The sequence below is a fragment of the Schistocerca americana genome, chromosome 1 (genome assembly GCF_021461395.2).
Source record: "Schistocerca americana isolate TAMUIC-IGC-003095 chromosome 1, iqSchAmer2.1, whole genome shotgun sequence".
Lineage (NCBI taxonomy): Eukaryota > Metazoa > Arthropoda > Insecta > Orthoptera > Acrididae > Schistocerca > Schistocerca americana.
Genome location: NC_060119.1, coordinates 1267211220 through 1267224290, shown reverse-complemented (window position 1 = coordinate 1267224290; position 13071 = coordinate 1267211220). Strand labels below are relative to the sequence as shown.

General features: G+C 43.6%; 1 protein-coding gene across 3 annotated transcripts in view; it reads left to right on the top strand.

The window, feature by feature from the left end:
- LOC124620164 (DNA topoisomerase 2-binding protein 1-like) overlaps window positions 1-13071 on the top strand; it is a 289518-nt gene that overhangs the window by 122944 nt on the left and 153503 nt on the right. For all 3 annotated transcript variants that reach the window (XM_047146853.1, XM_047146844.1, XM_047146837.1), the window contains exons 8-10: window positions 2349-2431; window positions 10912-11075; window positions 11741-11870. In XM_047146853.1, the coding sequence (XP_047002809.1) occupies window positions 2349-2431; window positions 10912-11075; window positions 11741-11870 (377 nt within the window). The remainder of the gene's footprint in view (window positions 1-2348; window positions 2432-10911; window positions 11076-11740; window positions 11871-13071) is intronic.

Genomic DNA, 13071 nt, shown 5'->3' with positions numbered 1-13071 from the left:
AGCCAATGTTGCACACAACTTCCTTTACTACAAAGCTATTGTAATCAGCAAGCAGAAATATTTTAGAGTTATCCGTAATACTAGAGGGCATATCATTTATATAAATAAGGAACAGGAGTGGTCCCAACACTGATCGCTGAGGCACCCCCTATTTGACTGTACCCCATTCAGACCCCACATCACAGCCATTCTCAGCATTGTGACTAATGACCTTTTGCTGCCTGTTGCTAAGGGAAGAGGTGAACCAGTTGTGAGCTACTCCCCATATTCTGTACTGATCAAACTTCTGGAGCAATATTTTGTGGACAACACAATCAAACGCCTTAATTAAATCAAAAAATATGCCTAGCATTCGAAACCTTTTGTTTAACCCATCCAGTACCTCACAGTGTAAAGAGACTATAGCTTTTTCAGTTGTTAAGACTTCTAAAGCCAAACTGTTCATTTGATAGCAAACCGTGTGATATAAAATGATCAGTTATCCTTACATACACAGCCTTTCCAATAACTTTAGCAAACACTGATGGCATTGAAATAGGTCTAAAATTGTCTGCATTATCCTTTTCTCCCTTTTTATAATGCGACTTTACTACTGAGTACTTTAATGATTCAGGAAACTGACCATTCCTAAAGGAAAAATTACAGTGGCAAAATACAGGGCTAACATGTGCAGCACAGTACTTTAATATTCTGTTAGGTACTCCATCATATCCATGAGAGTCCTTAGTCTTTAGTGATTTAATTATTGGATCAGTCTCCCCCTTGTCTGTATCACAGAGTATATTGCAGACATCAATCTCGGAAAGTTATTTGCCAAGAAAGTTACGTGATTCCCTGTAGAAACTTTAGTTTTATTTAATTCACCAGCAATGCTCAGAAAGTGATTGTTAAATACTGTACATATATCTGATTTATCAGTAACACAAATATTTTTACTATGAACTGACTTTATATCATCGACCTTGTCTGCTGACCAGACACTTCCTTCACAACTGACCATATGATTTTAATTTTATCCTGTGAATTAGCTATTCTATTTGCATCCCACACACTCTTTGCCTCCGTATTAACATTTTAAGCACCTTACAATACTGTTTGTAATCGGACACTGTAGTTTGTTTGTGACTACTTCTAACATTTTGATAAAATTCCCGCTTTGTTCTAGATGATATGCTTATCCCACTAGTCAGCCACCCGGGCTGCCTATTACTGCTAGTACCCCATTTAGAATGTTGTAATGGAAAGCAACTCTCAAAGAGAATGAGAAATGTGTTAAGGAAAGCTTTATATTTATCATCTATGTTATCAGCACTATAAACATCCTGCCACTCTTGGTCCTTGACAAGGTTTAAAAAGCCCTCCATTGCTTTGGGATTAACTTTCCTACATAGTTTGTAATTATATGTGACTTTGTTTGATTACAAAAGCCTTTTAGTGTTAAAATTTGTGCATCAGGGTCTGATAGGCCATTCACCCTTTTACTAACAGAATGCCCATCTAGTAATGAAGAATGAATAAAAATATTGTACATGGCTGTGCTACTGTTCCCTTGCACCGTTAAGACAGTCTGCATCAGATCATATGAATTTAGGAGATCTACCAACATCCTTTTTCTTGCATCATCATATACAAAATTTATATTGAAGTCACCACATATAACTGATTTCTGGTACTTTCTACATAGTGAATCAATAACCCTCTGCAGCTTGAGCTGTATGGAGGACCAGGTTTCAAGACTCGTCTGCCCCCCCCCCCCCCCCCCTCCCCGCTCTCCCACCACTACTACCTGTGTTCCAGTCCCGTCACAGGTGTATCCTATGTGCTATGTGACTATGTGATACACCTGAAATCAGTTATATCTCGTGCAGCCCCACTGTAATTTTTGCACAGCCTTATAATGTCAGCATAGACACAAATGTCCAACCAAATGAATGTCAGCTGACAAAAACTGGAGTTAACATCTCAGATCTCAGTAGTCGAACACACTCCTGAGCATAACATGCTTGACTTTGGCTACTTCGCAACCTGTGCCATCTGGATTTCACCCCCCCCCCCCCCTTCCCCTCCCACTGTCAGCATCTCTGAAGTACACATATTGTCTTTACAAAATATCTTGCATTCCTCTTGACCGCAGTCTCCGCTAGCCCCCATCCCATATCCATATCCACCTCTGTTCTCATGTGCCCCCCCCCCCCCCCTCCCTCCCAAAATAGCATTTTGTGCGCTCTCTCTCTCTCTCTCTGTGTGTCTGTGTGTGTGTGTGTGTGTGGGGGGGGGGGGGAGGGGGGGCAGGGGGGGGGAGAAAGGATCAGTGGATGTAGATTTAAAAAATTATTATTGTGTTTCAGTCCCTCCAAAATACATGGAAGTTGTCAATAAATTGACATTGGCAGATGCAAAGAAGGCTGGTCCTTTCTTGGATGGCTGCAAGGTGAGTTTCAAAAATGTCAAAATATTCTTGTGCATACAGTAAGACACTGTGAAAATTAAGTTAGTAAAATCATGTGAATAACACAAAATTCAGACGTGAAATTTTTAGTCAGTTATGAAATATCATTTATCAGTTGAAAATATTAAATTGTCAGAATACCAGTAATGGTTTTATTTTGGCAGTCCAGTCTCACCAGATTTGCTATCATGTATCGATGTACTTAAATTTTGATATTTCTCTGTGTACCATTTCCATAAAAAGTGGCACTTGAAGTGCCGTTTTACGGTGGCAGCTGTAAACAAGCGTTGTTTCGACATTTTTTTTAAATAATGATAATCATTCACTGTACATGTGTGCATTAGTGTAAAAGTACATGTTCACCAGCTAGATTTCCACTAGGAAACCACTGGAGCTTCCACGTGAATGATCATGACTGCCTCCTCCAAACTGTAGTTTAGACTTACACAGAATTAATCAAGAATAGCTGCCAATATGTACGTCTACTTCTATAACTGTGTGCCACACTATAGTATGTGGCAAAGGGCACATAGTGTATCAATGTCATTTGTCCTCCAACCTGTTAATCGCAAATATTGCACAGGAAGGAAGACTGTTGGTAATCTTCGTACCCCCCCCGCCCCCCTAATTTTTTTAAATGTTCAGGGTAGTTATAATTAAACTTTCGCTACTCTCTGTGAGCAAGTGTCAGTGTAGACAGAAAACTATTTACCGTATGGGTACCCAACTGTATAGGAATTATATTCAGTGTGTGTGCTGCAGGATTTGCATTGTTGGTAGTATTAGTGTCGTGAATTGACATCGGGTACTGGTACTGGACAGTGACTTAGGATTTAAACAAAAGTGTCAATGTGCATTACAGTTGCAGTGAACATGAATCTCAAAAAGATGAGCAGGGCTTTGCTCATAAAATTGTTTTATCAAAACAACAGCAATAGTGTTGCTACTTCTCTTCGCAATTATCAGTGCATTAAAGGAATATGGAGAGGTCCTCTTTCCACAAGGTAGTTCGAATTAACTGGTGATTTGGGAATTGCTTCTAGTAGAGGCCGATGGCCAATTGTGCCACAATTTGTTAAAGTTACTGTTGCCATAGCTGAGAAGGTTTGATGTAATGTGTGATCTTCAGGCAGTGCAGAAGCCTGTCATGACACCTGTTCAAAAAGTGCTGTGAACAGTTGTGGCGTGGTATCCATACAAACTTCACATTTCACACTAACTCGGATGGTAGTCACATTGAGTGTGTTGCAAAACGTCTCTCTTGTAGGCTCTGCCACTATTTCTGTTTGCAGGTAAGAAGGCAGATCCATGATGCATTGTGCACAGAGAGGAACGGAATATATTTTGCGGCATCACCAGTGTTCTCTCCATCCTTCAGAAGGGTCCGAAGGACAAACACATTGATACTGGTGCCTTTATCCTGGCCTTTGAAGGGGACACCCTCCCTGAGAAAGTGAAGATTATGGTTTATTGATGTGACGTGAAGCCATACATCCCACCTCCAATGAGGTGTTTTAAGTGCTTGCATTTTGGACACGTCTTCCCGCTGTTCGCTGGCCCCTCTCTGTGGTGACTGGACGTTCACTCCATGAGGGGAGTTCCTGTGTTCCCCCTCCTGTGTGTGTTAATTGTAATGGCAATCATTCTCCACGTTCACCAGATTGCCCAGTATATAAGGAAGAAAAGAAGATACAGGAGTATAAGTGCCTTGATTGTTTAACCTACACTGAGGCTCGTAAGAAGTATGCACGTCTTCACCCTTTGTCCATGACGTCTAGTTATGCTTTAGTTGCATCTTCACCCCTTCCTCCCCCTTTCTTACCCAGTTCTGAATCCCTTTCTTTCCCCCCTCCCCTGCAGCTCCCACACCCTCTCCTCTGGGCTCCGCTCCCCCTCTCCAGCCGGAGAAGTGTCCCACTTCTTCGGCGTCTGCCAGTCAAGGGCGCCTCTCCCGGGATACCCCTCCCTGGCACCTTCGAGGCCAAAGGTCTGCTGCCACGCGACGACCGTGAGAACCACGATCTGTGGGCCCCCAGGTCACCCGATATCTTTGTGTTCCCGATCTTGCTGCAACTGGCTCCCTTTATGCAGCCCTCCTCGATCTCAAACAGAAAAGAAGAAGAAACATAAATCCCGGGACAAGGAGCCTCTGGTGTCATCAGAGGTCTCATCCCCAGCTTATCAACCTGATTGTGACCTGTTGTTCATGGACATTGACCCCTCCTTGTCGGAGACGGGTGGTGACCCGGCGGCATGACTGGCTTTATCCTGTTCAACCCCCATTCGAATCGTCGTTCTGTGGTTATTCACCACCTTCCGAAGTTCTCCCTTCCTCCTTCTCAGGGATTTTAATGCTCATCGTCCCTTGTGGGGCAGTGCATTTTCATCTAGACTAGGTCTTCTCATAGACCAGTTTCTTGCCTTTTTAATGATGGCTCCCCTACTTATTTTAGAGCCAGTCATGGTACCTTTTCTGCCATTGATCCCTCTCTTTCTTTTCCCTCCCTCCTCCCATCATTACACTGGTCGCGACATGACGACCTTTGTGAAAGTGACCATTTCCTGATGATTCTCTCGCTCCCTTCCCGCTCCCCGATGAACAGGTTACGTTGTTGGTCTTTCCGATGCACCAATTGGCCTCTATACACTGCACAGATCATATCTTCTCCCTCTTTGTCGGGTTGTATTGATGACGTCCTATGTGGCGTGTCTGACACGATTGTTTGCGCTGCTAGCCTTGCTGCACCGTGCTCATATGCACCATTTCGCTGTCAGCAAGTCCCATGGTGGAGTACCGACATTGCCATTGCCATCCGTGATCGCCGTCGAGCTTCGCTATACCTTAAGAGGCACCCATCCGTTGTCAACCTTATTACCTTTAAACCCCTTCACACTAAAGCCCATTACTTAATCAAACAGAGCAAACGGATGTGTTGGGAACGCTTTGTTTCTTCCCTCGGTTCTACTGTCCCTATGTCACGGGTATGGGCTACACTTCGCTCTCTCCAAGGTTGCCATCGGCAGTCCATCCTCCCAGGCCTTCACCTCCCGGGTGGCCTTTGCACAGACCTGTTGATTCTCGCGGAACATTTTGCGACAGCATCAGCATCCTATCCGGCTGCTTTCCTTCACCAGAAACAGCGGGCCGAAGCTTCTGCCTTATGTTTTACCCCTTGTCAGTCAGAATCTTACAACGAACCTTTTACTGAATGGGAACTTCCTTCCGCACTTTCTTCTTCTCATGAAATGGCCCTGGCCCAGTCGCCATTCATAACCAACTGCTTCAACATCTCAGTGCTCCACAATGGCAACATCATCTCTGCGTGTTTAACCGTATTTTGCTCCAGGGTGACTTCCCTTCTCAGTGGAGATATAGTATCGTAGTTCTTGTCCTCAAGCCTGGTAAGAACCCCCCGTTTGTCGAAAGCTATCGAACAATTAGTCTGACAAATGTTGTTTCCCAGTTACTTGAACGGATGGTAGCCCGTCAGCTCAATTGGGTCCTTGAATCTCGGGATCTATTGTCCCCTTAAGAGTGTGGCTTCCAAGAGGGACGGTCTCCGGTCGATCATTTACTTCGCTTGGAATCTGCAGTTCGGCAGGCTTTTTCCCAGCACCGCTATTCGACCTTCAAAAGGCCTATGACACAGCTTGGTGCCATCACATCTTACTTACACTACATCAGTGGGGTCTTCGGGGCCCACTCCAGATTTTTATCCACCAGTTCCTGTTCAACCGGTCGTTCGGGGTTCGGGTTGGTACTGTTTTTAGTTCTCCACGGACCCAGGAGAATGGCATCCCACAGGGTTCTGTATTCAGTGTGCTTCTTTTCCTCATTGCCATTGATCGACTTGTGGCCTCCGTCGGTCCTTTGGTCGCCCCTGCTCTGTATGTGGATGATTTCTGCATTTGGGTTAGTTCCTCTTCCCTCCACGGAGCTATACAGCGTGCCTCTGCATGGACCCTCTCACATGGGTTTCAGTTCTCTCCTATAAAATCGCGGGTGGTCCACTTCTGTCGCCGTACTACGTGCCACCCTGATCCGGAGCTGTATCTCAATGCACAATAATTACCTGTGGTCCCACAGTTTCGTTTCCTGGGTCTTCTTTTCGACAACAAGTTGACTTGGCTGCCTCATATCAGACTTCTGAAGGTAGGATGTTTCTGTAAACTCAATGTCCTTCGCTTCCTTGCCCACACCTCTTGGGGTGTGGACTGCTCCATCCTTCTCTGCCTTTATCGGCCTTTAGTGCTGTCTCGCTTGGACTACGGTTGTCAAGTTTATGGTTCATCTACTCCTTCCACACTTCACCTGCTGGATCCGGTCCACCATTGTGGTATCTGTTTGGCCACCAGTGCCTTCCCTGCTAGCTGTGTTGATAGTCTCCTGGTTGAAGCTGGGATCTCCCCCCCCCCCCCCCCCCCCCCTCCTCCTCTTTTCTTCAGCGGCCCTATCTTCTCGTTTCTTATGCAATCGCTATCTGTTCCTCTCCTCCTCATCCTTCCTATTCTATCCTGTTCCCAGACCATGGTCGTCACCCACCTGATTCCCGCCCGTGGGCGGGTTTACCCGTTGGGCTCCGCCTTGCGTCTCTTCGCTGTGATCTCCGCCGAGGTCCGAAAGATTCCATTCCCCTGATGGTGTCCTGTTGTTTCTTCCACCGAATTTTATGGTAGTTTCAGGATGCTGTTGATTTTTACACCGGTGGCTCTAAATCTGCTGGTTGTGTGGGATATGCCTTCATGTCCTCTGTTGGCATGGAAAATCATCTCCTGCCACCTACGTGTTGATGGCAATTTCTCAGGCCTTTACCTTTATTAAACAGTCCCAACACAACCGCATTTTGTTATGTATGGACTCAATGAGTGGCCTTCTGGCTATTGACCGGTGTTTTTCCCGCCATCCCTGGGTCTTGGCCATCCATGACCATCTCGCTGATCTTCACTGTACTGCTTGTTCGGTTGACTTCCTTTCGGTCCCTGGCTATGTAGGTATTCAAGGTAATGAGCTTGCTGATCATTTGGCTGGAGGAGCAGTCACTTATCGCCCGTTCTCTGTGTGGTGTTACCGCCAGACACCACACTTGCTAGGTGGTAGCCTTTAAATCGGCCGCGGTCCGTTAATAAACGTCAGACCCGCGTGTCGCCACTATCAGTGATTGCAGACCGAGAGCCGCCACACGGCAGGTCTAGTCTAGAGAGACTCCCTAGCACTCACCCCAGTTGTACAGCCGACTTTGCTAGCGATGGTTCAATGTCTACATGCGCTCTCATTTGCAGAGACGACAGTTTAGCATTGCCTTCAGCTACGTCATTTGCTACGACCTAGCAAGGCACCATATTCATCTTCAAGAATGTATTCTGAACAGATAATATTGTGAATCATGTACCGTCAAGAGCGACGTTTATCATTAATGGATTAAAGTTAAGTATGAAACTAATTATGTCCGCTTTCTGAATTCTCATTCCTTGTCATGTTCCAGATCTCACGTCAGTATAGTTCTTCCCTCCTCACGCGAGCCTGCATGAGCTAAAACGCGTGCATTTCGGCCTCCATTCGTAACACGGTGTTGGCTCTTCTGCTAACACAACACTCTGTAACCCCTCCTGCAGCTGATTTACGGCTTCACATCAAATCCCATTTCACACAATCATGGGCCAACTCTTGAGAGGCTACCTCCCTGTATAATAAACTTCGTGCAATTAAGGTGACACCAGTCCCGTGGCGTTCTACCTTCCGCCTCTCCCGAAAGCCCTCAACCACCCTGTGTCATCTCCGCTTCAGCCATACCAGGCTGACCCATGGTTTTCTTTTGCGTAATGAGCCACCCCCACTTTGCTGACCCATGGTTTTCTTTTGCGTAATGAGCCACCCCCACTTTGTGGTTGTGGAGCCTTCCAGTCAGTAGCCCACATTTTGGTGGAATGCCCACTTCTTTTGTCTCTGCGTACTAAGTACAAACTTCCCCACACTTTACCTTTAATGTTGGCTAATGATTCCCGGATGGTCGAACTGGTTCTCAGTTTCCTCCATGAAAGTGGCTTTTATTTTCAGTTTTAAGGTTTTTAATCTCACTTTGGTGTTGGGGCAGGGCGGTGAGGGTTGGGGTGTCTCACACAGTAAGCTGTGTTTGGAGATTCCTGACTCCCCTCCCTGGCCAAGATCCTCTTTTCTTTCCCTTTTACTCTGTTTTTATCGCTTTTTAGAATTGGTTAGTCTCCTTTTCCCATATGCACTTCTACATTCTAGCGGTTGAAAGCTTTTAAATAGCAGGTGGTCTTGTTTCTACTGCTTTAGAGGTGGGATATTTCCTGCCTCTAGCATAGCCTTGTAGTTGCTCTCTTGCTGACTTGTATCATTTTCTTTTTCCCATTGACAACACGACTGCACTTTTACGTTTTTTAGCCTTTTCCCTTTTATCGTTGTGACTTTTATGAGATGTCAAACTGTCTGAATGGACCACATTTGAAACAAGGGACTGATGACCTTGCTTTTTGGTCCCTTCAACCCCAATCAACCAACCAACTGTGATGTCTGACATGTGGAATAGTCGGGTCAACTGCCGGATATTTGTGTTGTTCTGGCACAATATTTCGGCCACATAACTCGTTGCCTTCTTCAGGTGCTACCTGAAGCACCTGAAGAAGGCAACAAGTTACGTGGCCAAAATATTGTGCCAGAACGACACAAACATCTGGCAGTAGACCCAATTATTCCACATGTCAAGATCTCGCCAGGAAAGCCTGAAGAGTTACAACTGTGATGTCTGTTTGGATTCCTGGTCACATCGGTCTGACAGGAAACAAGGCTGCTGACGTCCTCGTACCTCAGCCTGCTTGTTCGTAAATTTCCTCTTATGATCTCTGTGCCGCCGTCTGTCAGCAGGTGGTGTCACTTTGGCATCACCATTGGTCCTCCCTTCATGGGAACAAGTTCAAGGTCATTAAGCCTCTCCCAGCCACTTGGACGACCCCCTCTTGGCCCTCTCTCCGTGTGGAGACCATTTTAGCCAGGTTGCATATTGGGCACTGTCTTTTTAGCCATTGCCATTTGTTAAGTGGTGCTCACTCACCACTTTGTGCTCATTGCTCTCAACCTTCTACAGTCCACCATTTCCTGGCTGAATTCCCTTTTTTTAAACCATTTATGTTCCCATTTGTGTTTGCTGTCGTGTGTTACAGGCAGTTTTAGCGAATGGGGCACAGGCTGTCAACTGTGTTTTACTTTTTATTCGTCATAGAAATACGGTGGAGGACATTTAATATTCATTTCAGGATCTCCATTTCTTATGGCATATTTTATAGACCTTTCTCCACATCACTGTTTTTAGCTGTCTTCTCTTCCGTCTATTGGGATTATTGTGTAGTCGTTTTTAACTCCTGTCTTTGTCTTCGTGTTCTAGAGTTTTGACATGGGTGTGTATGACCCTAGTTGTTTCTGTGCCCTATAACCAAACAAACAAACTGAAATTGGGACTCATCTGACCAGGCTACTGTTTTGCAGTCTCACCTAAGATCCAACCTATATGTTAACGAGCTCGGGACAGACGCTGCAAGCGATTTTGTTCTGTTAGCAGAGACACTCGCTTTTACAGCCCATTCGTGCCAGATTTTGCCACACTGTCTTAAAAGATATTTTCGTCCTACGTCCCACATTTATTTCTGTGGTTTCTTCACGTAGAGATGTTTGTCTGTCAGTACTGACGACTTGATGCAAACACTGCTGCTCTGCCATCAGATGAAGGCCATCAGCCACTGTGTTGTCCTTGATGGGAGGTAATCTGGAATGTACCATGTGTCTAGCTCCATCTACCATTCAACTTTCGAAGTCTGTTAATTCCCACTGTGTAGCCATAATCACACCAGAAACTTTTCACATGAATCACGTGAGTGCAAATGACAGCTTTGCAAATGCACTGTCCTTTTATACCCTGTGTGCACGCGGCACTGGCACCATCACCTCCTGTATGTGTGCGTAGCGCAATCTCAAGACCTTTGTTACCACAGCGCATTTTCATGTTTGCTGAAATTGCTTCATGACTCTTCATTATTTTTTCTTGTAAAACATGTTCCCTGATTCAGTGGTATATTATACAAGTAATTTGTTGAGAAATGGAGCTTCATGTACAATATAACATGTGTTATAACACTTGATTCTCTCTCTCTCTCTCTCTCTCTCTCTCTCTCTCTCTCTCTCTCTCTCTGCGCGTGCGTGCGTGTGTGTGTGTGTGTGTGTTTTTTTTTTAATCCAGAATTTAGAGGCAATCTATATTTCTGGCCCATTTTCTGCAAGCTTCAAGTTCATAAAGTAATAGTTGTTTGAGTAAATGTGTATAATTATTACACTGGAAACAGGTAATTCTTTCCTTTCTCTTCCCTCCCCCTTCACTTTACATTTCTTCTCCCTCCCCCTGCTCCCTCGCTACTGTAAATGTTAAGAAGGAATTTATTTCTGTGTGTAGGTTTATCTCAGTGGATTTAGTCTTGACGTCTGTGAAAATCTTAGGAAGATACTAAATGCAGGAGGAGCAACAAGATTCAGTGTACTTTCAGATCCAGTGTCCCACATTATAGTTGGTGATCATGTACCTGAAGATGTAAATTACCTGAAGAAGAGTGGAATCAGGTGAGTTGAAAATATTTCTTTGCTTCATCTACTGACCTATTTCATGTGTTACTGACCTCTGATCTGCAGTGCCTTAGTATTATTTTACTGAAAAAATAATTGACTAAATGGACTATACACAATATTATTCAAAGCAATGACAGTACCAGTAGTAACTTGTTCAAATTGGATAGAAACTGACACAAAAGATGCTCTCTGATATGCTCCCTTATGTTTCTTTCTTTTTCCATCTGTATTTTCTCATAAACATGCATTTGGTTCAGAATAACAAATTCTGTCTCCATGGCCGAGGCAGTAAATGATAAGTCATTCCATTCTACTCCATTATGTACAGGGTGTATATTGCTCCAGAACAATCGGGAAATCTGAGGAAAGCCTGGATATTTTTTTAACTGGGGAAAAACCCGGGAATTTTATAGAATTCCAGGAATTTTTCGTTGTTTTAGTCTTCAGTTAAATTTTTGAATTTTTGACTTGTAAGAACTGATAAACAGCAAAATGTGCCAAAGGCTTTAGGATGAAGACTGTGGAATAATTATGACAGCAAACTTAATATGTTTGAGATAATTCATTATGTTTTTAATATAGGCGGAACATTCAGTGACTGCAGTCTTACACTTAGGTCTCTTTCGAATTTCATACTACACACCTTATCTGATTTACAGACCTCATGTCGTAACTATTGACTGGTTGCTTGAAAGCTTGAAGCAAAGACGTCCTGCTCCTGAAGAACTGTTCTTGGTATCTGGGAACAATGCAAAGCCTGCTGAACCACCATCACCATTGAGCAAAAAGGTATGGTGCTGATATTGAATATTTGGCTCAGTATGCAATAATACACCAGAATCAGTATTAATTTTTATTTCTCCTTTTTATTCTCCTATTGGCATAATCTGTATCACTTCAGGCAGAGGGGGTTACCTTCATAGTATCAGATGTTATTGATTTTAGCATATGTTAAAATACAGGAGTAAGTAAGAAACACACATTTTTTGTTTTCTCCAAAAAAATTTCTGGCCCTGAGGTACAGGCCTCCAAAGATAAGTGCAAACACCATTTTGAAGATGTGAAATTCGGTTTTTTTTTTTTTTTTGTTTTTTTTTTTTTTTTTTTAATGCTGTATCTTTGCAACAGTTCTAGTTATTTTGTTAGAGTTTTTTATTTGAAAGAGAATTGCTTTATGATTACAGTGATATCCTCCATTTGGACATATCTGTCGAAGTTCTTGTACTTTCGCCTTTTGAATTATTATTATTATTATTATTATTATTATTATTTTCCTTCCAAAAATGCCAATCTAGATAAATATTCTCTGTAAAGGAGAGCTTCCACTTTTAAGTTCAGGGTGTGTACGACCTGGGAGATCCGGGAAAACCCATAAATTTTTTCATTCGGGAGAAAATTGCGAAAAACCCAGGAATTTTTTAGCTTTCCGGGAATTTTTCATTGTTTTCAGTTAAATTTTTGTAATTTTGACTGGTAAGAACCGATTTTCTAACAAAGGATATTACTGTATCCTGCTACTCCAGAATAATACGTCAGCAATGAAACGTAAATGAGAGAAAAAACGAAAATAACTTAAATTGCAAAGGAAATGCGTCAAATAAGACGACACACACAGTGCTCATGCAAGCATCTGTCAACACCAAAATGTGTCAAGGGCTTTAGGAAGACTATGCATGCTTCATAACAACAAATTGCCTCCGATGAGCGTGAAGTCACAACTGTTTACATTAGATTCGTTTTAGCAGATACGAGCGGGCTCATGCTCATGCACAATTGAGTCGCATTTGAGCAGTAGAATCTCCCTCTTCTGGCTACAGGAATGTGGCTGTTGGCTGTGCAAGCAGTCGCAGCAAGCAGCTAGATGCTACCGGGAAAAGGGGCTGTCAAATTAATATTCTTGTGGAAAAAAAAAACTTGTTTCGCAAAGCGCCTAGTATCCACCCCATGTTGGTTTACCAATTATTCATATGATAGACGCATACCTGTTGGT